The sequence below is a fragment of the Galendromus occidentalis genome, unplaced genomic scaffold (assembly GCF_000255335.2).
Source record: "Galendromus occidentalis unplaced genomic scaffold, Mocc_1.1 scf7180000077522, whole genome shotgun sequence".
Taxonomy (NCBI): Eukaryota; Metazoa; Arthropoda; class Arachnida; order Mesostigmata; family Phytoseiidae; genus Galendromus; species Galendromus occidentalis.
This window is the reverse complement of record NW_003805510.1, coordinates 245,497-270,514: the sequence shown is the minus strand read 5'-3', so window position 1 is coordinate 270,514 and position 25,018 is coordinate 245,497. Positions and strand designations below refer to the sequence as shown.

At 50.5% G+C, this 25,018-nt stretch overlaps 2 protein-coding genes across 2 annotated transcripts in view; one reads left to right on the top strand and one right to left on the bottom strand.

Moving 5' to 3' along the window:
• The window catches only part of LOC100897939 (SH3 and multiple ankyrin repeat domains protein 3), a 12,191-nt gene extending 3,503 nt beyond the window's left edge, over positions 1 to 8,688 (top strand). Inside the window, exons 8-25 of the mRNA XM_029112622.1 lie at positions 1,121 to 1,220; positions 1,306 to 1,503; positions 1,669 to 1,742; positions 1,857 to 1,874; positions 1,983 to 2,083; positions 2,203 to 2,368; positions 2,448 to 2,623; positions 2,660 to 3,295; positions 3,405 to 3,636; positions 4,347 to 4,541; positions 4,857 to 5,065; positions 5,183 to 5,815; positions 5,986 to 6,216; positions 6,328 to 6,661; positions 6,785 to 6,892; positions 7,355 to 7,480; positions 7,597 to 7,880; positions 8,018 to 8,688. Coding sequence (XP_028968455.1) covers positions 1,121 to 1,220; positions 1,306 to 1,503; positions 1,669 to 1,742; positions 1,857 to 1,874; positions 1,983 to 2,083; positions 2,203 to 2,368; positions 2,448 to 2,623; positions 2,660 to 3,295; positions 3,405 to 3,636; positions 4,347 to 4,541; positions 4,857 to 5,065; positions 5,183 to 5,815; positions 5,986 to 6,216; positions 6,328 to 6,661; positions 6,785 to 6,892; positions 7,355 to 7,480; positions 7,597 to 7,880; positions 8,018 to 8,239 — 4,043 coding nt within the window. The 3' untranslated portion in view covers positions 8,240 to 8,688. The remainder of the gene's footprint in view (positions 1 to 1,120; positions 1,221 to 1,305; positions 1,504 to 1,668; positions 1,743 to 1,856; positions 1,875 to 1,982; positions 2,084 to 2,202; positions 2,369 to 2,447; positions 2,624 to 2,659; positions 3,296 to 3,404; positions 3,637 to 4,346; positions 4,542 to 4,856; positions 5,066 to 5,182; positions 5,816 to 5,985; positions 6,217 to 6,327; positions 6,662 to 6,784; positions 6,893 to 7,354; positions 7,481 to 7,596; positions 7,881 to 8,017) is intronic.
• A 1,510-nt stretch (positions 8,689 to 10,198) lies between these two features.
• Positions 10,199 to 13,789, bottom strand: LOC100897793 (uncharacterized). Its single transcript, XM_003747468.1, has 6 exons — positions 13,480 to 13,789; positions 13,035 to 13,201; positions 11,540 to 11,652; positions 11,117 to 11,237; positions 10,369 to 10,491; positions 10,199 to 10,285 (listed from the first exon to the last, which is right to left on the bottom strand). Exons 1-6 carry the CDS (start codon positions 13,568 to 13,570, stop codon positions 10,199 to 10,201), a joined length of 702 nt encoding a protein of 233 aa, XP_003747516.1. The 5' UTR covers positions 13,571 to 13,789.
• Positions 13,790 to 25,018: the final 11,229 nt, after the last annotated feature.

Sequence of the window (25,018 nt, the reverse complement as noted above, 5' to 3'; positions counted from 1 at the left end):
TGATCCTGTGATGATGATTCACCCCGTAGTCGAAACGTCTTCGCTTATGTTAGCTTTCGTAAATTTGTTGGAATCGGCGGAGCACCTGCGCCTCATACTCATGTGACGCTTGCACACGACTCTTCTCCCGACGGAGCCGCAAACCGCGAGCTGTTTCTAGCATAATCATGTCCGCACTCCGCACCACGGGTCGAATCGTAGTAAGGTCTCGTGACAATACTCCCATCACCTTGGCTGCCCCTCGAAGCCACGAAAAGCTTATCGGATCTTCATTCGATAATGTGTAGTAGATAGCCTCGGAACTCGCGGAGATTGCAAGCAAATGAGGATGCAAGGTTTTCAATGTTAGCGAAGGTCGAAGTGATTTTGATCAGTTTTGAATCGGTTATTCCTCCAGAATTACTCGCTCGGGATTCTGACGGAACTTGCGATTCGATTGAGATTTTAGCTCAGATCAGCCCTTGTTAGACTTCCTGATGTCTAGACATTTCGCTCGCCTTACATGGACACATACACACAAGAAGCGCGACGCTTTTTGACTCCATGTTGAGATGAGAAATCGGGACAGAACGATTTCTATTCTATGAGGATAGGGCTGTCAGGAACTCTAATTGTATTAATGCGTATCGGAAGCCGTGCTGATTAGGACGAACCCGCATGTACTGTATTGCATGGGTAGACTACTCAATCGAGGAGCTCTTGCTGTGCTGAAATCAGTTTCTGTTCCCTCGTGATGCCTCCGAGAAATGAACGATTCCTGAATGTATGCGCTGAGCGGGCTGTTCCAATCCTTGAAGTTTCTATTTACTTTTGAATGGACACGTCGGGGGTATGAGAGTGGTTGGCGCCCGTCTCGTCTGTCGGCCCCGTCCCGTTCCTCCGAAAATCCAGATACGTTCCCATCGCGAGCAAATCACCCTCTAAGACTTGATGAAGACTCTCACCGGACCCAAGGATTCGATTCAGCATTTTCCCCCTATCTATCGCACACAGTCAACACAGAGAGTACACGTCCATGAATTTGGAATTATACCCGAGCCTTGTTCGTGACTCGGACTTGGAGTTCGGGAATTCAGAATCTTATTTTCTCAAGTCGACCTCTCTCATCGCTCCTCCGCAGAACGACCCCTAAGCGAAGCGATCCGGAATTCAGAAAGGGATCCCGTTCAAAGCAATGTCCTCGCGGCTGGCAGTATCTGCATCGCCCAGCAGAACTACGTGTAGGTCTATCGTATGGATGTTTCCGAATTGAATAAGTATGCTCCTCGATCTTCTTCTCAACTCCACTGTGAATTTCGATTGCAGCGCACAGTCGAAGCAACAATTGAGTCTCCACTCTGGAGACACAGTTGAAGTTCTTCGTGTGATCGACTCCGTGATGCTGGAGGGCCGCAACCGGGATACGGGCCAGTGTGGACTTTTCCCTTCAGTCTGCGTGGCTCTCGCCGGCGCTAATCCAGAGGGTCATCTCTTCTCAAGGGGGAGACCCACGAGAAGCAAACTGTGAGCAACAGATTATTGGAGAAAGAATTATCGAGTCGAAATCGACCATCCGATCCCAGAGACCGTTATATTCCCAGCCCGTCAGATATGTGGAGAGCGCGCGGGCGCTCTATTCGAGATCACTGACGGGTTGAATTAATCTTGCGTTTCTTATGCATATTCCAGTTTTACAGAACCGCGAACCGTGGTTCTCCACAAGAACAAGAAAGGCTTTGGATTCATTCTCAGGGGAGCCAGAGGTGAGCATCGATTTCCACCTCCTAGTTTCCCTAGACATCCCCTAGTTCAGATTCTGTAGTGCCGTGGTGAGATTCGACTTGAGCGATAACGTTTTCCTTTCTCCAACCCCGCAGACCGCAAAACTTTCAAAGGTACGATTTCCGATGCGGCTCTAATATTCGCCGAGAGTCATTTCCTTTCGGTCGAGCCTTCCGATTTGATGAAGATGACAATTCCTAAAATTTATTGAATACCCGCAGAGATCAACGACAATGGGCCTTCCCTGCAATATCTCGACGACATCGACAAAGGCGGAGTGGCGGATATGGCCGGACTGAAAAAAGGAGACTATTTGCTCGAGGTCAGTTCTGAGGGGCACGGCGTCAATTTTGCTCTTCATGGAGCTGAGTGAATTCCGGATCAGCAAAAGGCCAGTGTGTCCGACGATAAAGAGCGCATGACAACGGTCCCCATTTCCAGATCAACGGACAAGATGTTTCACAAGCATCTCACGAAACGGTAGTCAATATCATAAGACAGAGTGGGGACTTGGTCGCTATGACCGTCGTCGCAGCGATCACAGCAGGCGATTCGCAGGCGAATTACCGACAGTGCACTACGCTACCAAGCAAGCTTTCCAAAAAAGGTACTGAGAATACTCTCCCAGGAGTTTTTTGTGATACAGCTTGCCCCTTGCGATCACGAAGCTATTCTCAAGGGAGCAGGTCGATCGATTTCAGCGCCAGCGCCCCCGAAACGGGACCCGAAGACCACGCTGACTCTGGGGCCGAAATCCGGCGGTGGACAGATTGATCATGATGTTGGTCACGGTCTGGGCTTGGGACCCGGAAACGGAATCGGCCACATCCTTGAGTACAATTCATCCACGCCGTCGTCGTTCGCCCAGCAGCAGCAACAGCTGCTCATCCAACAACAGCAGCAGCAGCAGCAGCAAGATCTGCTGCAGAAATACGTGACGGAACAGTCTCATTTCGACGACGAAAGAATGTGTATTTCCACAATCGAAGATTCCAACAAGCTTGCTTCGATTCGATCCCGACCATCGTCTCGGAGATTGACTGGCGCCGAACTCGAGGAATTCTTCACAAAGCAAAGCCAACAAAATTTACTCAAGCACAAGCAGAACCAGCCCCAACAAGTACTGATTGATGACAATGATGCAATGAGGAAATGTGCCACGATAGCACGTTTCCCGAGATCGGGCGAAATCAAACCAGCCAGCGCAGAAGAGGAGGAGGCCCTCAAAGCGCTCCACAGGAATTTCGCTAGCGTACCTGATCTCAACAAAGAAGGCGAAAACTCTAAATCTCGAAGCGCCAGTGGCGACAATCTCAAACAAGAACTCCAACAAGGTGATATCGTTTACTCGAGAAGCAGCAAGGCGATCAAAAGGGATGACAAACGAATTTATGCGGAAACCCTGCCCCTCGGTAAGAAGAACCTCCCGGGCGCGGGTCCTCCACCCACGCATCCGCCCCCGCCTCCGCCAGGTCAGCAACAATCGGCACAGCAGCAATCTGGTGCGTCGAAAGCCGACTACGCCGGATACCCGGTGAGTATCGTCCTTGAGTCTCCGGAAAAGATCTCGAGGAATCTATAGGGCATATTTTGGGCGATACGATGCCTTTCGAACTCACAGCGGTCTTTGATACCCACCCTAGGACGTCAATTCGGAATCGCTAGCTCTAGGGGGAGTACACATGTCCAGTTTCCGACCCGGAGACTCAGCGAAATTATATGCGAGTCCTGAGTCCGTCATGTCCTCGGTCGGCTATAGGCCGTCGTCTGGTCAGACTTCAGGAGCAGCGTCAAATGCCAATCGCTCGCAGTCGGTCCCCCCTCCCAGGAATCGCAAGGATCAATCGGCAGCGTACAAGATGCAGGTCACTGCAGGTAAAAAAAACTCGGAATTCATCGCTCAGATTCTCGATACAAATAAGTCAGAGAACAATATGGAACGGGCGGGGCATATGATCCTCGGAGGAGCGGCGTCCAGATCGATACCGAATTTCGATCGATAACGCAATGATCCGGAGCTGATGAGTCTGTCAATAGGCTAGGAGACCGCTGACGACCTTCCGATTGAGTGTGTTTGTTTCTTCGAGAAACGTCCTCGGATTCCGCCGGGGACTTGCTCTTTTCGGGGAGAACGCGATAGCTCTCTGCCATTGTGTTCGGCAATGTTATAGCATTGAGAGGCGCCATTTCACGCTGTTCAAATTTTCCATGTTTAGCTCTCTTCCTTCTGCGTTTACCAATCGAGTGTCTCCCGAGGTAATTCACAGAGGTGTGGTGTGCTCTTTCAGCTGTGGTGTAATTCACTAACGACGAGCACGTTCGATTGCTAACAAGTTCAGGCTCTTGCGAGCAGTCGCAGACTTCGACGTTTGCTAAAGAATGGAGAGAGTGTTTGTTCTACATAATTTTGAGTTTGTTCGACATAATTCCCGATCCTATACGGCGTGAGATGAAGATCTGGACACCAGTCTGGATTTCTCATTACCCCAGGAGCCGGGAGGATGGCTCGACATAGTCGCATTGCGTGCTCTGCGCAGTTCGTCGAGACGATGTATTCTGAGAATAATCATCGTTCCATTCTCCAGGAATGGGCAGCGGGAACCGAGCCGATGAGTGTGTCCTTCCTGAAGACGCAAGTACTCCGCCTCTCCCGCCTCCGCCTTCTGAAAGCCTTCAACTTCATCGATCTTCACATCATGCAGCTCATCATCAGCCCTACATTCCTGATCCCGATTACAATAGCTCGGACGATGACACGCCCAAGCAAGGTATGAGGAGTCTGGGATCGTCTTCGACGAGTTCCTTCCGAATTCATTCGCATTGAGTCTTAGCGTAGCATCGGAAGATATTCAAGATATTCGTTTCTGCTCGGGGATCGCACGAGTTCAAAAACTCGGCGGGCAGCATTTTTGCATAGACGAATCGGTGGACACGATTCTTCCATATCAAAAGTGCCTAATTTTTTCCGGAGCGATTCGTTCGAGCATCCCAGATAGATTCATAGGAGATTGGTGAATGGAGTCGTCGAATAGGAAATTGTGTCCGGTTCCGACCGCTCGTTAGCAATTTCATCTAGTTTGAGTGGAATTCTCTCTCATCAGACCTTCCACTTCCTCCCCCTCCCCCATTACCTGGACAAGAAGGAGGGGGTGTTCAGGGTCAGATAAAACCTCCTGTGCGATCGAGCTCTATCCTAGAGCAACCTTTGCCGAAACCCCCGCTCGGCAAAGCGTCCGCCAATCAGCTTAACGCTAGCGCTACCGGAGTTCAAATAAAACGCCAAGGCGACAAACTAGTCCTCGAGGTAAGCTTGAGCTCTTCTTCGACGCTAATGGTTCGACCCCATCAGAGCACGAGTGGAGGTGGGCTCTTGAGTATTCTCGACTGCGGGAGGATAACACAATCATCGTTCCCTCAACAGCAGTTAGTAGGCGAAAACAATGAGCACCAAGGAGTTCCAACCCAGTCTGTGATGCGATGCAGCACAGCCACCGCTGGCCAGATGCAGGCTGCCGCTTTGGCTCTCTCGGGTCATCTGCCCACGGGTCAGAGTCCAGGTCAGAGGCCTATGAGCCACGATGACTCGTCACTGATCGAGAAGAAATTGATCGAGCAGCGAAGAGCCCAAGTCATTCATCAGCACATCCTCGCTCAACAACAAAATCAGCAGCAACAACAAATGGCAGCAGCTGGACGCTCCGCGGGAATAACTGGCGGCGCCGGATCAACGCCGAGCGAGGAGTTGTTGAAACGATTGAATCAGAGTTATGTTGTTCAACGAGGTCAAGGTGCTGACGAAGCAAGCCAACGCCAACAGCAACTGAGTACGCTCCAGCGCCAGCAGCATCAGCAACAGGAGCAACAACAAATGGCACAGCGCAGGAGCCAAAGCGCCACGCGTGCTGGCGAGGCGAACAATAACAACAGCGCGAACAACAACCTCACTCAACAGCAGCTCTATCTCCTGCAACAGCGTCAATTACAGCAGCAGCAGCAACAGCAGCAACAGCAACAACAACAAACAACGCTGCCGATGACCAAGCATAGCGGTCAGGTGAGTACGGAATGCCGAGTCCGCGCGATTATTCGCTCCACGTGGATGCTGAAAGATGAGATACGGACCCCCAACCGTCGACGAGTCGGAACCAGGAGGAATATCACGTTCAAAAGCTTTCAGACTCATGAAAATCGTGCTTCTCATCCACGCTCTCATTTTTCGATCAGGTGTTGAATGCTCAACAACAAGCCGCTCTCCATCAGCAGCAAATCTATCAGCAGCATTTACAGCGTCAACGCGAGTTGCAGCTGCACAACCAAGGTCAACAGTACAACAGCCAGCAAAACCACCAACAGCAACAGCAGCAGCAGCAGCAGCAACAACAACAACAACAACAACAACAAGCTGGCCAGCAAAACATTCCCAAGAAAACTCTCAAGATTAGGTTGGATCAAAAAGTAAGGTCCTTCACCGCGATTCTCCGAGGTCTCCTTCGCTTAGTTTCTTGCCTACTGATGAGACGACCCGGACCCGGATTGAGCTTATAAGACTGAATCGTCTATTTTCAGGTGCAAGCAACGCGACGATCCCAAGATCGTTGCAGCTCCCTAGATAGGAATAGCGCTCTCCAGAGATCCCTCGACTCTACGACGGACTGCTCGGGGCTACGCAAAAGCATCGATGAAAGCTTACAATTCATCCGTATGCAGGTGGATAGTTTGGGTTTAGCAGCTGTCTCGGAGGTAGATGTTCTACCCGAAGTAGTTCCTCCCCCACCAGAATTCACAGCCGCACAGGCGGGCCAACGAGGCGGATCCCAATGCCCTCCGCCGCCACAATTCAGCGACCATCTGCATCACGCAGCGCGGACGACGATTCCCCAACTAACCCCGCAGCAACATGGTGAGTTCCGGATGGACCGCGTATTGGAGCCACGTACGTTGGCGCTCGATTGCGGCATCGCTCCGAGCGGAAGCGAAGGCGATAGAGCGTCGGAATCGTCATTGACTGAGAATTCTTCCGCAGCTCAATTAACCCCTCAGCAACAAGCAGCGTATCAGGCCGCTTTGCTGCAGCAACAACAGCGCCAACAACTTCAACAACAGAGACAACAACTCCAACAGCATCATCCAGGTATGTGAACAGATGAGTCTGCGTGCGACGTTTCCTCGCTCCCTCTCACCCTAATACGTAGTTTCCTCGCCACAATGTTTCGATCGTGGCCGTGATTGATTGACGCGCTTACTAGAGACAATGCCTAATTAGAGACAGGGTCAGATCGAACTCACTCAAAGTTCAGGGAATATCAGTGCACGGGGTCGGAACACCCGTAGAGAGGGATTAGCGAGAATTCGAGAATAGAGATACAAACCGCACATTATTAATGAATCCAATCAGCTTAGAACGAAAGACTCGCTTCTCGCAGCAATTCGCGTAGAATTCGCGCTTTAAAGAGCCTGTCGTGCGCCCCGAGCCATTGCGTCGCAGCGCCTTTTTCCTAGAATTCGCGACTTCCTTCACAAAGAATCCAAAGGGGAATAGTCTTTTCCGGAGACCACCTAGATCAGAGGTTCACGCAAGAAAACATCGCTGTAGGTCGAGCTTCTCCAGATCTCCGTCAGCAGTATGCCCAGCAAATGGCCCAGCAACAAGCTGCCTATGAGGCATACGCTAAGCGATTGCAACAAAATGGCTGCAGCACGCTACCCTCAGGCTTCACAGGTAGAGTACTCCGCTTCGCCGCTAGGAAGTCCGTGCGAAGGAGCTCGCTCTGAGAAATCCGCGCCGGGCGGTTTCAGCATGGCGTCCCACTTGATCGGGCACTGAACGTATTTCAGGAGGAGGCACCCTTAGGGTTGTGCGCCAGAATCAAGGATGGGAAAACCAACAGCTTGACGCGCGCCAACAATTCGGGACGATTGGAGGCCGTATGGGAGGTCATGTGCAACATTCGCAGCAGCAACAATCGCGCCTGCAGCAGCAGTATCAACAATATCAGCTCCAGAAGCAGCAGCAGGCAGCTCATCAACAGCAACAGCATCAGCAGCAGCAGCATCAGGCAGCTCATCAACAACAAGGCGTATTGCAAGTGGAGAGGCACGACCTCGCTAGGCTTAGAACGGTGGGTACAGAGCCCCGGGCCGTATCTCCCCGAGGAAGAATTCCATATAATTCCATACGTGGAGAGGGAAACAGGGGCCCTTTCGACGGTCTCCGTGATCGAGGTGGCAGCTCATCGGAAACCCTCGTCTCTTCCAGGTTCAGAGAGAATTCCGACAGAAATCGCTTGACCAGTGGACCCAGCGGGATGTTGCTGACTGGTTGGAGTCTTTGTTCCTCCAGGAGTATAGGACAAACTTCCAAGGAATCAACGGAGCCAAACTGTTACAAATGAATCAGAATGACTTTATAACTCTTGGGGTGAAGCAGGTGGGACACCGAGTGAACATGGAGCGATCTCTGAAGAGATATATGAAATGAGTGATCGAGATGAGTGACCGATGAATACTCGATTTTTCCCGGGGTCCGAACTTGGAAATCAACGCAGTTGATCTCACGTGAGAAACTTTCGTGGATCTCGGAAATCCTTGTACTCTGAATAAGCGAAAAGTTCCTCGATGAGTTCCCCAATTGTAACTATTCAAAAGAACTTCCATCGTGACAAAGTCTTGAACCCATGGCAGGGAAGGATCCCTGCAAGCGCTGATTAAGCGGGTGCAATATTATGCATTTTGCGACGGCCGATTTTCCGATGGTTCCCGTCAGGACCCAGTTGGAGTATCCGGAAGAATGTGCACCTTGCGATTCTTCCACCGAGAGAAAAACTACGGCAGACTCCTACTGATCTCCTTCTTCTTCGTCGAGGGGCGGCAACGAATCTGAAAAGGCGGCAGAACTCTATTCAATAAGAATCCATGACAGATGTTCCCGCTTTCGATCGCTTGGTCGCAACTTGAAGTGCTCAAACAGAAATACGAGACACCTAGAACAAAGAGGTAGGATATGCAAGTTTCGCGTGCAACCCCTTAGATCTTCCACAAAACGGAAGAACCTAGCATCATTCTCTGTGGAGCCCTCTGTGTCGGGGGTGCCACTCGATCGTTGGGTAGCACCCGAAGATTGACGTTCGGCGATCTATCCGAGAGCATCCTCGCCTTCTTCCACGATGCTCCCGCGAGAGAAATTCTCGTTGAGCTTATTTCCATCGTCTCCAAGCTATTCAGCTCTATCGTTCTATCTGTCCATTATAATGTCATATTCTGAAGCGATAAAAAAGTCTTTGTCGACCGGACGCGTCCTCCTCTGATCCGAACAGTCAAGGAATGCCTTAATTCCCCAATGCGGTACCGCAGAAATTGCAGGCGAACAGAAGACGGAAGAATCGATGCTTTCGCCATCCTCATGACCTCATCATCCCGATCGGACCTGAAATGGCTGCGCGTCCCTGCTAAGCTGACCCAGTAATTGGGGCCTGGTGGAAATTGAAATATCGATTTTCTTTTTTCTCTTCAATAGCCTCCGGGCTCCCCCTCCTTTGATGCAGTAGGTGAGCGAGCTCCTGGTTTGATTTCGTGGACGGGAAATCGGAGTATTTTCGATTACCAAAGCCAAAAACTCCAGTGTTCCCACCGCTGGGCTAGCAGGTGTAAGGATTTGTCGTTCGACAAGAGTTGAATACTGTCCTAATTTGCCTGAGGAACACATCTTGAATCCGCTCACAACCCTGCAAGTAAATAGTCTGGGCAACTGATGGAACACGGGAAACGATATTCGAGGAGGGGATAAAGGTATTCCTGCTTTGGACAAGTTCTGGGATTGGTTCGACCTGCTAGGGCTACAGGACGAATTCCATTATTTAGTTGACCAGTTAACATGTTGGAAGATTACACCTCTATTTCGTCAGATAACTCAAGTATTCATAGAATCTCATAGTTTATGGCCATATAGCTTAGTCAGCTGATTCCTAATGAAGAATCGCTAGGCAAAGTAGGAAATATGTATTTGTCTACCTACGATGTGTGGAAAGACGGAGCAGCAGATCAATGATGATAATGATAGTAATCTTATTATTATTATTATCGATATCGAGGAGAGAAGGGTAAGGGAGAGATGATGAGGATGATGATAGTAATAAAATTCAAGGTAATAATTGCTCAATCTGCAGCCGCCGCATACTTCTGTATTTATTAATGGCCCTCTCAAGCCGGAGGACAACCTCCTACTGAATCACATTCCTCTTGTCTCGTCCTAGAAGACCAAGACAAGACAGTATGTCGAGGTCACTCCCCGGTCAGACCGAGATTCTCCACCACAGATGATTGAGCTCTCGATGTGGTGGTCAGCACCTGGTCGGAGTGAGTTGAAGCGACCGCATCTCCGGCACGGAACGTCCTCCCGTTTCTCATTGGTAGCGTTTCCTATCGGTCCCAATTCGTCTCCTCACTGTAGAATCACAGAGGCGATGACGTCTTCCAGATGAATCCGTCGAAATTCTTCTTCGAGCCTCTCTCTGAGCGCTTTCTCTATCTGTGATTGTTAAGGCGTCAGATAGTTCTGTAGATCCTTCAGTCTCAATGCATGAAATTCCTGCTGAGTGGAGCTTCACCTGCCTTTTCCTTCAGTTTTGAGCGCGACAGGTTCAACGCTAATTCCAGTGTGGGTTTCGTCAGCCAGTTGAGTAACCGAGAGGTACCGGCAAACTCTCGTATGAGAATTTTTCCGAAGGTATGAATCTGCAAAGAATACGCCGGGGGACTACAATGAGGCCGGATAGCGTGGAATCGAGCTCATCGGAAGGTACTGTCCCATCGCCAGAAGCCAGGAACGCAAGAGCCGGAATTCCCGACGCAAGATCAACTGTCGGAGTCATCAGAACTCGTCAAAGGTCCCACATTTAGGGGGCCGAAAAATCCCGGATCCGGGAGGGCTGCCGCGGCTCTGAGCGCGACCTTCCGCTTCTCCCTTGTCTCTCCATATTTTTCGAGATGATGAGCTTATAGACATTCACGTGGTCTTCCCGAGTTGTGCGGTTCAGCGCGCTCTGCCACGCCTTGCCGTGATTCATCGAGCGGGCGCCAAAAGTAGCCTTTCTAACAAAATGAGACATGGAAGACCGTGAATCTAAATCAAAAGCAGATTCATTCCAGCTCGCAGGATTCCGGTCTTCTAAAGATCTAGCTTGCTCGATTGTGACTTCCGAGGCGGAACATCTCGAAATTTTCCTTGTCGCGCACTAATCCGTCGGAAGGAGGCACGTCCCATTGAAAAAGAGCACGATCGTTCGCACGATGACTACGATCGTATGCGGGGGAGAAGCATTCAGGGAGCTGAGGAGTAAGTGCAGAAGTTTCAACTTACCTCAAACTGATCCAAACTCGCCTTCGCACCACGAAAAGAAGCCCGAAGACCCATCTCGATGTTATTCACCCTCATATTAAGTCGCCCCTGTGAGGGAACGCCCAGTGCTCGCACATTGTACCTGCGACACGGGGAAAACTCGTCAGTAGATGGGAACCCGGCCTTCTTTGCTGAATGTATCGAATCATCACGGGCGAGCATAGAATTTTCTTTTGGTTGATTGGGATTTTCGGGGTGGGGGACCAAGGAACCAAAATGATGCCGCGTCTTCCTCGGTTCTACACCCGAGCTTTACGACCAAAGGATTTCCGGGAAGAGGGCAAGGGTATGGGTGGAGGTGTACGGAGGTCTTTCCGGATCTTATTTACGAACATCTTGATCCCATCAGAACCTCTTCAATTGTAATGCCGTCTCGAAACTCACTTGAACTTGAGATCGACATCTTTGACCGCGAGCTTTGCTATTACTTCGGGCGTGTCCGGGACAAACGTGATGTCTCCTACCCGGTGCAGAGAGAGGAGACCATTTACGGAAATCTGCGAGCATGAGTGTTTAGCATGTATTATCGATACTGCTTCTATCCACTCCGGGAAAGCCCACGGCCGCCGCGCCGCTAGGAAAATGGGAGCTCGGAATGAAATGATTTCCCAGGCTCCCCTTCTTCCATATTACCGTAGCATGCACACTAATCGTAGTGTAAATAAAGAGTAGAGAGCCTCCGAGACTCTCGCCTGAGGAGGATTCTTCCGGCCTTGGTGCGCTTATTAGTAGAGTTCCCATTTACCCGGACATGTCCTTGTCCGTCTTCTTGTCCGGTTTTCCGCATTTTTGTCCGGTTTTTGGTAATCGCCGATTCCGGAGGGGCTAATCTTGGAATCCTGGTCTCAATTGATCCGTGCTGGACGCTCCCTGATTCCACTAGGGGCTAATCTTGGAATCCTGGTCTCAATTGATCCGTGCTGGACGCTCCCTGATTCCCCTAGGTCAAGGCTTTTCCTGAGCGTTTGCTCCTTCTCACGGAGTCACGGAGTCGAAGTCTCACTGAGATTTGCGGATTCGCTCGAAGGCGAGCACAGGCCCCATTGAAACGATTCCCACTTCTAGGGGCAGTTTACTGGTCTTGCAATCGATATCCGTTCAAGCGGCTCTATGTATCGATTATGCTCTATACTCTCTTTCTCGAGTTTTCTCCATATACTCCGTATACTCGAAGCACAGACGTCTGGAACGCTCTGGACGCTCGTCGCTTCCGACACTCACGAATCTTCTTCCGCGTTGTAAGTATCAGGTGTCGTCGTCCGCCAGCTCGTCAACGAGGTTCAATGGTTTAACCTCGCTGTGGTTCCGAGAATACCGGAGAAGTCGAAGCGCTCAATGCTGTCCGTGATTCCGGCAAGGAAATTCGCTTACCAATTCGACGGAATTTTCGGAAGAGATCCAAATTTCGAGTAACTATCCAGATTGTCGGGAAAAGATGCAGATGTTTTCAAATATGCTGTTGTTTCGAATGCCGATGTTGAGCGATCTTTCTCCATGTACAAGAATCCTCCCTCGGATCGTCGCCATAGATTAACGCCCATAAATCTGAGAAGGCATCTTTTCATTCAATTCAACCGCGATATCCTCTTCGATGAATAAAGTGACGAGTCGGGTTTCTTCCATTCTCTAACGCTCCTGATTCCCTTCTGGTCATCAAACTTCAAGCGTCCGGTTTTTTGTCCGGTTCAGGCCTCGATGTCCGTCCGAAAAATGTCCGGTTTTTCCCGGATAAATGTCCGGGTAAATGGAAACTCTACTTATTAGGGAATCGGGGTGTCGCACTCAATCGTTCGACTTCAAAATAATTGCGAGTTCGACTGTGTTTTATGTTCGATGACACAGATCCTATCTAGCGAAGAAAACATTGGACAATACTTGCTTGGTATATGACTCCCTTCGAGAAAGTAATGTTGCGCTCGAGCGTCAGGGGGTTCAAGACTTCAATTAGCTGTTGGCGCGTCTTCATTTCTCTTATGATTGAATCGATGAACTCATTGAGAACGAGCAGGTTCTCGTCCCCACTCACAGCGGGGAAATATGGGGAATCTGAAGCAAAAATGATTCGGAAATTGAAACATGCGTCGGTCAGCGGGCAATCGTACGATCGCCAATCGCAGGACAAAGATTGGCCCCGGATTCCTCTTTGAGGACGCATTTCCGGGCAGAGCCACGTTCGTTCAGGGATCCCGTAGCGCGGTTCAGACAACGGATTTCCACCTCATTGCAACTGTCAGCTCGGATTAACATTAACAGCGATAGGAACAGAGAGGTGATTCCGAATTCGCGAACGAAGTGTGGTACATCGCCATGTGTTTCAGACTCACCAGGATCGCGTGAGAGTGGGGAGACTTCCCCGAAGGAAGTCAATATATAGATCAGGAAGAGGGTTTTCATGCTGAAAGACTTCTCTTCCATGAAAACGAGCGAAGCAATCGCCGTCACCCTTAATGAAGAGCTGTGTAAGTTGCTGAGCCCGTCGTGGGGAGATGCTGGTTCAAGTCTGGTTCACTTGAGCGGTAGGGTGGTAGATGAGACAGATTGCCCCCAGCTCCGAGCTCCGGATAGCTCAGCGCACCATTCAAGCATTTCACGAGCTTAACAATGAATTAGAGTCATTTTCCACTGCAGAGACACTCTTCTCGTCTCCGTCAACATTGCTATCTCCGAATTTGATAACGGAGCTGCCGACATAAACAGAACGCTCGCAAGATACCTTCGTAATCTGAGAGCGGTTGTATTGCGAATTACGGTTAGCAGCCGGCGAGAGATCAGAGTCGGCATTCGATTCCGGCTAATATATGTATTACCATTCACGTCCTGGAGAGCTCTCCCCAGGCGAAGATTCGATCGGGTCAGAGCATTCAAAAGCCGGGCCGAAGCCCGTGGCCTGCTGGAGCACTCTTTTTACGGATACGCTGCGGACGATGCACGGAAAGTTTTCCTCGAGCTCCACTGAGTCCTTTGAGAACACTAGTCTTCGAATGAAAAATGGTCGTCAGGTCTCTTCGAACCACCGGCGTCCGCAAGACGTGTCCAGTCAGCTCGATGATGCTGCGGTCGAGATGAGCCGAGCTGCCGCGCAAGATCTTTTCTAGCATTCAGAATATCCTCACAGCGTCACAGAGCTCTGACGTCAATTGGGGGATCGGATCTTAAGCACTCGGAATCTTGGCCGGAGAGCGAGAGCGCAGTCCGGGGAAAGGTAACGAACAGTCACCTTGTGGGGATGCTTGCTCACAGCAGAGACGGCAGAGCTCCCGACGTGAGCGTCTATCGGGATGAGCATTCCTGCCTTATGAGGGCAGGAAACACCGGTACTAAGTCCCTCGAACGCGAGGATGGGCAGCAGCCAATCGGCACACCTCAGCAGCGATACCTACAAGCACAAATGTTACAACGGGGCCAGGTGGCTATAGAAGATGGAGTGTCGGAGCTACCTGCTTTTTACCAAACGACGGGGGTTGCTCAAGGAGACAACTTATCCCCGCTGCTGTTCTCAGTTCTTATAAGTGACCTTCCGAGTGCAATACGCGAAGCGCACGACATTGTTGACACCTTATTGTAAGCCGACGATGCCGTGTTATTTTCTCGATCCCGCGTTTACCTCCAGAGAGCGATGACCACGCTTCAGAGGTACTCGGAAGAGAATGGGCTAACGATCAATGTCAACAAAACAAAAGCGATGAAGTTCGGCTCAGGGGGTCCCCCGGTCTCAGGTGACGTATTCAAAGTTGCGAATCAGAAAGTCGAGACCGTGAGTCACTTCTGCTATCTCGGAATAGCGCTAAACAGGGACGGTGTTGCGGTCTCCAGGCATATTAGAGATAGACTGAGCAAGGCCAGGCGAGCGTTCTGCTCGATCCCAAAGCCCTGGGAGCTATCGGTAAGCACCGCGCTCGCACTGTTCCAGTTGAAAATCGCGCCTATGGTCACCTACGGGATTCAGGAAATCTGGAGCTCTTTCACCGAGACGCACTTTGACTCGCTCGACAAGATCAAGGCACAGTTTCTGAAGGGCATGCTCGGAGTTCATCGCACAAGCAGAAATAGGTTGGTGTACAAGATGACAGACACTCCTCTCTTCGTCGAAGAAATCAGAGCGAATTTCAACCTTCCCCGAACGCCGGCCTTCGAGCTACACTGTGAGGCATGGTCCATCAAGATGGAATCCATCCCTTATAAGTTCTACGAGAACCCGGCGATGACCACTGAGCATTGGAAGGAACCGAAATTCAAAACCGTCACAGGATTACGAGAGGGTCGATCCACGGCTTCCACCACCTCATCTGCATCAGACCTCACTACCACGACGTGAGCGAGCAATGCCTATGCTCTTTATGCGGACGATCATGCGGGGATTACCACCTATACGAATGCGCAGCTAGGGAGAATTTCGATTGGACTAGGACGTGACACTGTGATACTGCACATTTAGCTTGCTACAAGTCAAATACGCCGAGTCGGCAATAAAAGCAATTTGCCTAATCGATACCTACAAGCGACGAGACAGGAAATTCGGAAAAAACGTTGCACTCCTTTATCGGGAACCATCTGATTCGGAAATGGACATACAAAGTATAAAAATAGGCAATGAAATTAAATGATGAAGTATTGAAATTAGTTAAAAACCACCTTCATACCCAGAGTCCATGATGATGGCCCCTCCTCGAAGGCCTGCATTGCCGTAAAAGTCATGCATGGATTTGATTCTATGGATGAGCACCTGACGGAGTCAAGAGGAAGCTCACTCTGCGTCGAGGGACCAACTCGTCTCAGGAGACCTATCGACCATCCAATAAAGTTAACAATATCCGATGAAACATGTCGGTAATGATCCGATTGTCGTACATCATGCCGCGCATGCACTGACGTACCGAGATTGAATGGATGCATGAGCGATGCCTAGAGGGGGAGCGCTCTGCCAAGGAGAGGGTCTCCAAAATATTGTAGCATTCTTCTCCTTCCACAATTGAAGTACATGTAGCTCTGCATACGATTCTGAAAATTTCGTGCGGATCTGACGAAGGATGACCGAATTTAGTGCGCGCGCCGTGTCGGACAGTGTTACAGCGCGAAGTTCAGAGTAGTTCTAAGAGCACGGCAGCTCAAAACCTCGTCGACGTGATGCAATGGAAGCCCTCTTGGAGAAAGCATCCTCCGTGTCGGGTAATATAACCCTCTACATCGACCAGGTCAGCCCTGCCGGTCCAGAGAAACTACGCTCCGCCGTAGAGAATCATCGATTCTGATCTGAGATTCTCTCCAGATTCGACTCGAGAATTTTGGGAAATTCCGCGATAGAACGTTCGATTTCCAACAAGGCACCAATTTCATCGGTGAGCCATACGATAGTCCGGATTTCGATTGCTGTAGTCCCGCAATACTCTATGCCGGGCTGGGTCTTATCGAGCGCTCGAATAGCTGGAGATTGAATGAATGGAGATCAATCGACTTCCAGAAGGGAAAAATGGAGCAGGGAAGACAACACTCCTTAAAGGTGAATCCGTCATTCTCATCCGTCGCGATCCTTCGATCGACCCTTTCCGATGGCTTTGGCACAAAGAATCAGATTTGGCTTCTCCAGAATTCCAGAACCGGGGTTAACCGAGAACCCGAATTCTTACAGCTATCGAGGTTCTCCTGTGGCCCACTCAGAGCGCATCCTGTTCGTCGCCGACAGCGCTCACGGAGATTTTCCCTGTACCTGCAGGAGTTTCCGAGAGTCGAAGTTTAGTCACCGTAAGGGGGAGAAAATTCTCCCGGATCATACCCTTTCCGTCTCAGGAACCAGAGCGGGACAATACATGCGGAGACGGAATCTCTATTCTTTCCTGTTGTATTTAGGGCATTTTTCGAGAGATACATCACGGAGCGGATGGTGGAGGAACCGGACATACCCTGAAAGTTGCCATGAGTAGGAAGGATGGCGACACATCGATCACGTTCGACTGGGATGGAGATCCGAAATCAATGGCACAGCAGCGTGCGATCTTCGCGAAGTTTGGCTTGCGAAGCGAATCAGTTTTCTTTCTATCTCATGAGAAGGTGATCATGGGTAGATGTTCGTCGCAAGCGACATCTGTGCTCGAGGAATCGAGTGAGACGAATCGGCATGACTAGAATAGAGAGTCTTCGACGGCAATTGTGACATTTTGCGCTTGCCACGATCAGATACGACTTTATGGCGCGTGGCCGTGACTCTCCATCTCCTGGTATCCTGCGATGGAATTTTCTTTGCTCCTCCAGATTGTCACCGGCAAACTCAATCTGGCGGATATGTTCTGCACAGCGCTCGACGAAGCTCCTCCCTTCCAGCAGATCAAGAGGAATGTCGAATGCTTGGATAGGCAAGGTCCCTCCTTGTTGGAAGAAATCGAGCTCCACAATTTGACATCGGAATCATGCCGGATGTTCGAGGTTGGACCTGCTCACCTCTAATCTAGACAGGCGGATGCCGATGTGAATCGACCTCGGGACCTTCGGTTGAATTTCTTGGTTCTAGGCAAAAATTGAGTTTCTCCTTGGTCAATCCGGCGATTCCGCCCTCGAAGATCGCCAGAGAGAATTGAAGCATCTAGTCAAGTTCTCGAAAGTCACCAAACTCAAAGAGGAAGCCAAGCATCTCGGAGAGGACATCAAGTCATGGGAGGATCAGCTTCAGTCAGCGAATCGGAACGAAGAGCAGAGCAGGGGCCCGCGTCACCCTGAATCGGTTGATCATGAATTCTATCTGCGGACCTTCCAGAATGAGCCTGAGCGATCAGACACCCAGATGGGTTTCTTCGCACGGGAGTTTCGGAAATTAGTCAGATCCTTCTTGAATATTCCCAGGCAAAAAGTTCAGCCTCCTCGGATTCCGGTCCCCACGAAAAGGGACTTGCTCGTCATCCGCTCGAGTCCATCCTCGGAGAATGGCGGCGGCTTCTCAAGGAAAAATCAGCTCAGCACGGTCAGCTGGAAATCCTTCTGAGGACATCGCGACCTGCTCACGAAGGCGAGAGTAGGTTGCTTCTTAGCGCCCTGATCTCTTCTTTCCAGCTCTGTCGGACATTCAGGAATTAGGTGCGAGGAGGGCCGATTCCCATTCCAGGTGACGACGAAGGAGGCCTGGAAATGAAGAAATTGGAAGTCTACAAGCTCCAGAGGAAGCTGACCTGGCTCGACGTGCTCATCAAATCGATCAGCTCCTCGTTAGGAGGCAAAGGATCTCAACGGATATCTAGAGATGATGGGCGGAGCCTCTTGAATGATTTGGAGCATAGAATCGACTCAACAAAGACTGAACGCGCTCTGGCAGAATGCGGACGGCGAGAACTCGATAGCGCATACAGAGAGAATAAAGATCGCCTGCAGAGTATTTCAGCTATTAAAGCGGCTTCGGAGGCAGAGTTGGCAGAGAAAGAAGTGAAATTCGGTTCGCTCCGCCATTCCGAGAGTCTGAAAGAGCTCGAAATCGAGAAATTGAGAGAGCTGCACTGGAGGTGAGTTTCGACCGGAATACATTCCTCGCTCACGCTTCAATCGTGGAATTGCCTTCTTGTGTTCCTCGAATACTCCGAGTCTGAGCTCCGTCCCATCCCATTCCTGGGCAACTCCGGAGAGCTTTTCCTTTGCGACTCCTACTTTTCCAGCGGGCACGAGTTCGACTGCTTGGAGATGACGCTGAATTCTTCCTTGCTACGGAACCATTCGTACATACTTCGATCGACAGAATCCATCCTTGAGGTTCTCGGGGTCCAGGATCGGTCTGGCTGGCACGCTTTCGGCTACTTCGGCACAGTCCTCGACCACATCGACACTGATCCGGATAATCGCTCTCTTCTGCATCCGCTGAAAGATTTGTGAGTCTTCCGATATCATCCGCGTAATCGAGCTCTCAATCCATCATCTCGATTATCATTTGACCATTTTCTCTTGCGTTTGTGATGATGAGATCTCTGTAGGGATCTGTAGACTTTCGAGCACGGTGGCAAACTCGTATTCTGAATTCCGACTCTCTGTATTCATTATGCGCAACCTGGACGCTGCCCGGGAAATGCGCATCGGTTCAATCCCAGAACTCAACATCTTGCTGTATTCCACAGGCTCTCAAGCTTCCTAGTTCGCGACCAAGAAGTAGGTTGGAAAATACGCAACGAGCTCAGAAAACTGGAATTCTGCGATAGCGTACGCTTCATCAGCGTCGGCGGCTGGAAAGCATCGAAGGGAAGACCAGACCGTCGCCCTGAAGATACCGCATCACTCTCATCTTTCCTAAAAATCAGGGTAGCCCTGCCCTTGCAATCCCATCATGATGCCTAATTCATTCATGCTGTCGACTTCGTCGATCTTCGAGGAGCTGGGATATCCTACATTTCCTGGGATATCCGGGTCGTTCCAGGAACCGTACCGCAAGATATATTCCGATGAAATACTCCGATCCGACCTCCGAAAAATAATCACGGAAGAGCTCGCGGATTATTACGTCATTCCCGGAGATCGCGCGCAAGCCTTGGAGTGCGCACACCGATATTCGATGGTACCTGAATGGGATTCCTGCACTTTCGTGATCGAGGATGGTGAGGCAGTCTAAACGGAGGAGGCCCGATGGACGATCCGGAGGGATCGTCAGTTCGCCAGCATAATATGCGTCCCAGCCCGATTTGAGTGTTCTTGGAGATTCATTTTATAGGAACTTGTTCCGGCCGATATCCGATGGGGGCTGCCTCCGGAGAAGATCCGATCGTCGCATATGGAGCTCTCTGCGCTTACTGGGACTCGCTGAACGATCGGATCGACAAGCTGCAAGTCGAGTCAGATGGTTTGATGGGAGCTGCGCGGAATTACAGCGAGGAGATTCTCCAGTTGCGGTGAGTTCCGGACGGACGTCATTGATGAAACAAGCTGTAGAAAACCCTAAAGAGCTCCCCTCGTAAGATCCATATAGGGTGAAATAAACCCTGATGGCCAATCAAACCCTTACATCGAAGGAATTATGAATTTTTTCTCACCCGGGACCTTGATTCTAGACGCAGCATCCAAGAGCAGTCGCGAGCGATGGCCAGTGTTCAGCTCGAAATTCAGAAAATCGAAGCGACAGCCGGGTGTCTCGAATGCGAGCTTTCTGAGCTCGACGATGCCTTGATTGGTCTGGCAGAGCAACTCGATTGCATCGCGGTGGCGCTCGGAGATGGAAAACCATATACCCTGAGACTCGAGCTCCTCAATCAGCTTGAGCGCCTCGGCGAAGTTTTCGAGCTCGTTCGAGAAAACGTGAGCGATGAGTTCGAGAGGTTTCGGATCGACCCTTGCCGAATAATTGGGATATTCCGGAGCCATTCATATTGGTTTGTTTGTTTGTTGGTTCATTTTTGTTTTTGATTTGTTTGTTTATTGGTTGTTCTCGTTTCAAGCAACGTCGAATCGACGACCAGATTTGCGCGACGATCTCCGCACTTGCGAACTCCCACGTCCAAGAGACTGCGCAGGACACCGGAGAAGTTGTCTCGAAAAGCTTGAAGTACGAGATATCCGAGCTCGAGTCAGACATCGCTTCGATGGAGAGCTTTGTGGCAGCGGCGCGTCGTGACGAAACCGAATTCGCTGCAAAAGATGGATCAGAGGGGCACGACGCCGCAGACCGACCGAGGCTACCCGAATCGGGAGAGCAGAGAGAGACCATTGAGGCACGGACCACGTTGTTCCTGCTGAGGAAGAAGCTCGGAGATGTCCAGGAAAAAGTCGCAGCTTTCGGCGAAATGGATCGTCCACAGAATTGGAGCGATCGTACAAATTATGAGGAAGAGCTCGAGCAGGTGACCAGGAAGTTGAGGGACAACGCAGGTGTCTGGGTCCCCGATCGTCACCATGAGCAGTTGGATGGTCTACTGCGGAAAGCTCCCAAACCCCGGCTCGTATCCGAGGGGACAATGGAGACGTTGTCGCGAATCTTCGATGTTTCCCGTGAGAAGAATTGTCTCGGAAAAATCGAGGAAGATGCGGCAGACCGGGTGTTGGAAGGTTTCCGGGAAAAATTCCTGCAGCTAGCTCCGAGGGGAGAGATCCGCATCTCGGAATCTTTCAAGGTGAGCATCATACGACGCAAACCAGAAGTTCCAAACAATGGATTTCACGGAGTCCCGGTACACTGACGCAGCGCGAGAGGGTCCCTCCCGATGAAGTCACCGATGGGTCTCATTTTATGTCATTAAGGGCTCACCCCAATGGCACCCTGTGATCAGTTACGACTGTATATCTTGTTCTGAGTGGAAATATCGATGCTCTGAGCCTTTATCAAAAGAGGAAGGTCGGTACGCTCCAGGGCGCTGCGGTACCAAGGATTCGTATCGAGTTTCAGGATGAGCTCAGATGCGGACTTTCGCAGTCTTCGAGGAAGGGAAGGAAGAGACGGAAGACGGCCAGGCCGTGCGGCTTGGTTGAGAGCCGGCACGGTATTCTGGTGTCTTTCAATTCCGCTGTTTGTGAACCCAGACCGCCTAATTCGCTATCGGGTAAGCTCTAGTCCGTTTGACAACATCGTATTCCGATGGGCACCGCGAACGTCCGCGAAAAATAAGAGATTCTCGATTCAGGTGGAGAAAAAGCGATCTTGGCACTGTCGGCATTTGTTTCGCCAGCGGTGTTAAATGCGCCACGGGTGCTTTCCTTCGATGAAGTGGATGCTGCAATGGATTTTTCAGCTCAAGCACAATTCACGAGTTCGTATCCCTAAACGTGATCGAGATGAGTAGACCTCATTGCAGCTGTTCGGGATATCTGCGTCGATATTAGCGTTGCGACTTTATTCAAAACAGGATTTTTGAAGACCTTCAACGCCGATTGCCAGATTTTCATCGTCAGCCACAGAGGTCTCGGTGACTCTCTCGAGCCAAATCAGCGAGTCCTCATCTAGGCGTTGTAAGTGGGCCAAATGTTGATTCCTCGATTCTTTGAGCGGCGAACGGAAGCTCCTCGGAAGCACGAAGCCGTCGTGCCCTCAGATGAAAGAAACATGTGCATGCCTCCTCACCCTGATAATATATGAGGAGGCATTCCTAACGGAAAGTCGCTTAATTGAACCCTAAGGCGCGAAAGAGTGACTCCTTGAAACCCGCAGTCAAACTTTCAGCGAGAAACCAGCTTCGACGTCTCCCCTGCCCGTGATTTGACCAGCTTTTGTTCGCGGATCAATTTCAAGGCAGGTGCAAGAACAGCCCAAACCGACTTCGTCGCGGCTTCCGGAGTTGAACTCGCGTCTCAGTTCTCAGTGGAGTACATCACGAGCAAGCTCAAGCGAGATACCCCTACAATAGTAGCTATGAATGGTACTCCGAGACGAGAAGCATGGCGTGAGCGGGGTGAGCATCTCCGGGTTCTGCGCGGATGACACTGTCTCAAGTAAACCCTCGGCGCTGCTCGATATCTTATGGAATCCAGCGAGACTCACCGGTATCTCTTGTTTTCAGGCATGTAATTCGAGTTCTGATGGGGGCTCGTCAGCAGGCGGGCCTGCATATTCCAACGCTCTACCTGAACGACTGCTTACTGGAGTTGCAAGCATCGAGTCGTCCACCAATTGTGCACAATTAGTCGGTTCCGCTGACTGAAAAATGATATTCGATTTCATCCCGCTCATTCTTACACTTTTAAGCTTCTTAGATCACCCGACAGCGAGAATCTGCATCTGTTGTTTGTGAAATTTCGGTTATATGCCCACATTTGATGCCAGAGCGGGATTTTACGCGGAGATATATAAGAGATAATATAAAGGCGTTATAGTTAGCGACCGAGAGAAGTTATCATTGCGATTTCTCGAACAACCTACGCTCGCCTTGTGGATTCGACGACATACGTTTCCGAAGCTCTACTGGCGCTTTTCTATGGATTCCAAGCGAAGGCTCCACGAGCGCCCGTAGAGCAAGACGCCGATCGACTTCGTTCCAGGATGGATGCCGCGGGCGGCGGAGCACAGCTTAGCAATGTCTGGGCACGGAATGGGAAGAACTCTCGATTTGGTACGGTATCGGTGCATCATAAGCTCTGCGAATGAGCGCTCTCTTGGAGAATCGCCGCTGCAGAATTATCCACAGCCCTCACATGCACATGCGCTTGCTCGCTCCCCCTGCTCTGCCCGTGACCCTCATTGCGGCGGGAAACCTGGGAAGGACCGGGTCTATCCATGATGACCTCAATCGCGGAGCCTAAGGCTCAATGAATCTAAGGTGTCCCTGGAATCGCGAGTCTGTGCTCCGTTATACGTAGAGAGTCATCTCACTCGTCTCCTTTCACTTTATTCTCCTGATCGATTCAGAATCTGTCAGCGAGTTATGAATAAACCATTCCATTCCTTAAGGAGGAGTTTTCCGAAATTCTGTCCGATACTGCGGCGTCGTGATATACAGGCTCCGGAGTAATTTATTTCGACAGCCAATCTGTCCGAGAGTCTGCTGTCGGCACCGTTGTTTTTCCCTCGGGTATTAACGACTTTCGAGCATCGACTACGTTACGGAGCATTCTTCGTCTTTCTCGCATGCTCCAGAACTGCTGAATTTGCAGAAGTCGATTATGAGAAAGACTATCCCCTCAATCATCGTGCTCTTAGTGTATGTTGATCTCTCTGCAGGTTAGTGAGGACGGAATTCTCGAGGCTTCGGCTCGTTTTCTTCCGGTGGGCGTTTCGAAATCATATTTCTGACTCGACTTGGGTCTTTGCCTGCGCAGAAGATCGACGGCAGCTCGGGGGAGGATCGAAACCCAAGCGGGATCCGTTGCGTGCCTTCAATCCCTGGTTTCCGGAAGCGATCGCCCCGCGAGGAAGGCAAGCGGAGAACGAAGATGTTGTTTCGTATCCCACGACTGAGCGACCGAGGGCTCGCGAGGACTTGAACCCGATCTTCGACAAGCTATTGAAAATCGCTGAAATAGCCGATCCCCTCGTTCCGAACATGAACATCAGCCAGATGGGAGTGGACATTCAATTGGTGAGTCGAGTAAATGAGTGAGCACGCTCAAAACTCGTTCTCGCGATCGAAATTTTCACGAAAAGACACTACATGAGCGTTTAACCCGGCCAGAGATGGATGTCAGGACTGAGTACGGTCAAAAGATCGAATGATGTTCTATACTACGACAACTACGGACCTGATACCAAAGCCATCGAGTTCAACGTTCGTACGAAAGATGTGCGAGTTTACCTGACGTGAGTGCACCAAAACCGCTCCCCGTCTTCCTCCCCGCAAGGGTTTCTTCGTCATATCCGGTGACAAGAGTTCTAATTCCCCCGTATCGGGGTCAAACAGCTACCAGGTTGGGACTTTTTCGTTTTTCTACACTTACTCGTCCAACGGCTCCGTGTACATGGACGAGATCGACGTCAGAGCACGGTTCGCCTTCAATACTAAGACTAATCATACTACGTTCGATACGCTGAAGGTTCGTATCCGCCCCGCTGGCGCTAGATTACAGCGCTGAGACGATATTCAGCTCGGAAGATCCGATGCTGAAGATCTCTTTTCTCGGGAGGTGTCAGCATATGGGTTCGACGCCTTGTGATAGATAATAAACTTCGATATTTATTCCCAACAAGATCACGGACCGTACCCGGCTGAGGATGGATCTTAATGCGCCAGGCCAGGATATTTTTACGGGCATCGTTGAAGGATTTTTTTCCAAGGATGTCGACAATAAGGTCGGTGGAGCAGTCTGGGACCTGACGGGTACCACGAGCTGTTAGAAGACATCGGCTAGGCTATGCATCAAAGTTTTGAGCCATCTTCCTCTCCCCTTCAGATACTACCCGCCATCAAGCAAATGATACAGTATGAGCTTTCGCTCGTTAACATACTGGCAGTCCTCGAGAAGTTATCCCCCGGGGCAAACTGAGGC

What these genes read in the sequence shown, in the direction of transcription:
- LOC100897793 (XM_003747468.1), bottom strand. Translation starts at nt 13,570, where the DNA reads ATGGAAGAGAAGTCTTTCAGCATGAAAACCCTCTTCCTGATCTATATA. An exon ending in GATGTCGATCTCAAGTTCAA is followed by an intron (nt 11,238 to 11,539) that starts GTGAGTTTCGAG and finishes CCCGTGTCGCAG; the next exon opens with GTACAATGTGCGAGCACTGG. An exon ending in GCTCAAAACTGAAGGAAAAG is followed by an intron (nt 10,286 to 10,368) that starts GCAGGTGAAGCT and finishes TAACAATCACAG; the next exon opens with ATAGAGAAAGCGCTCAGAGA.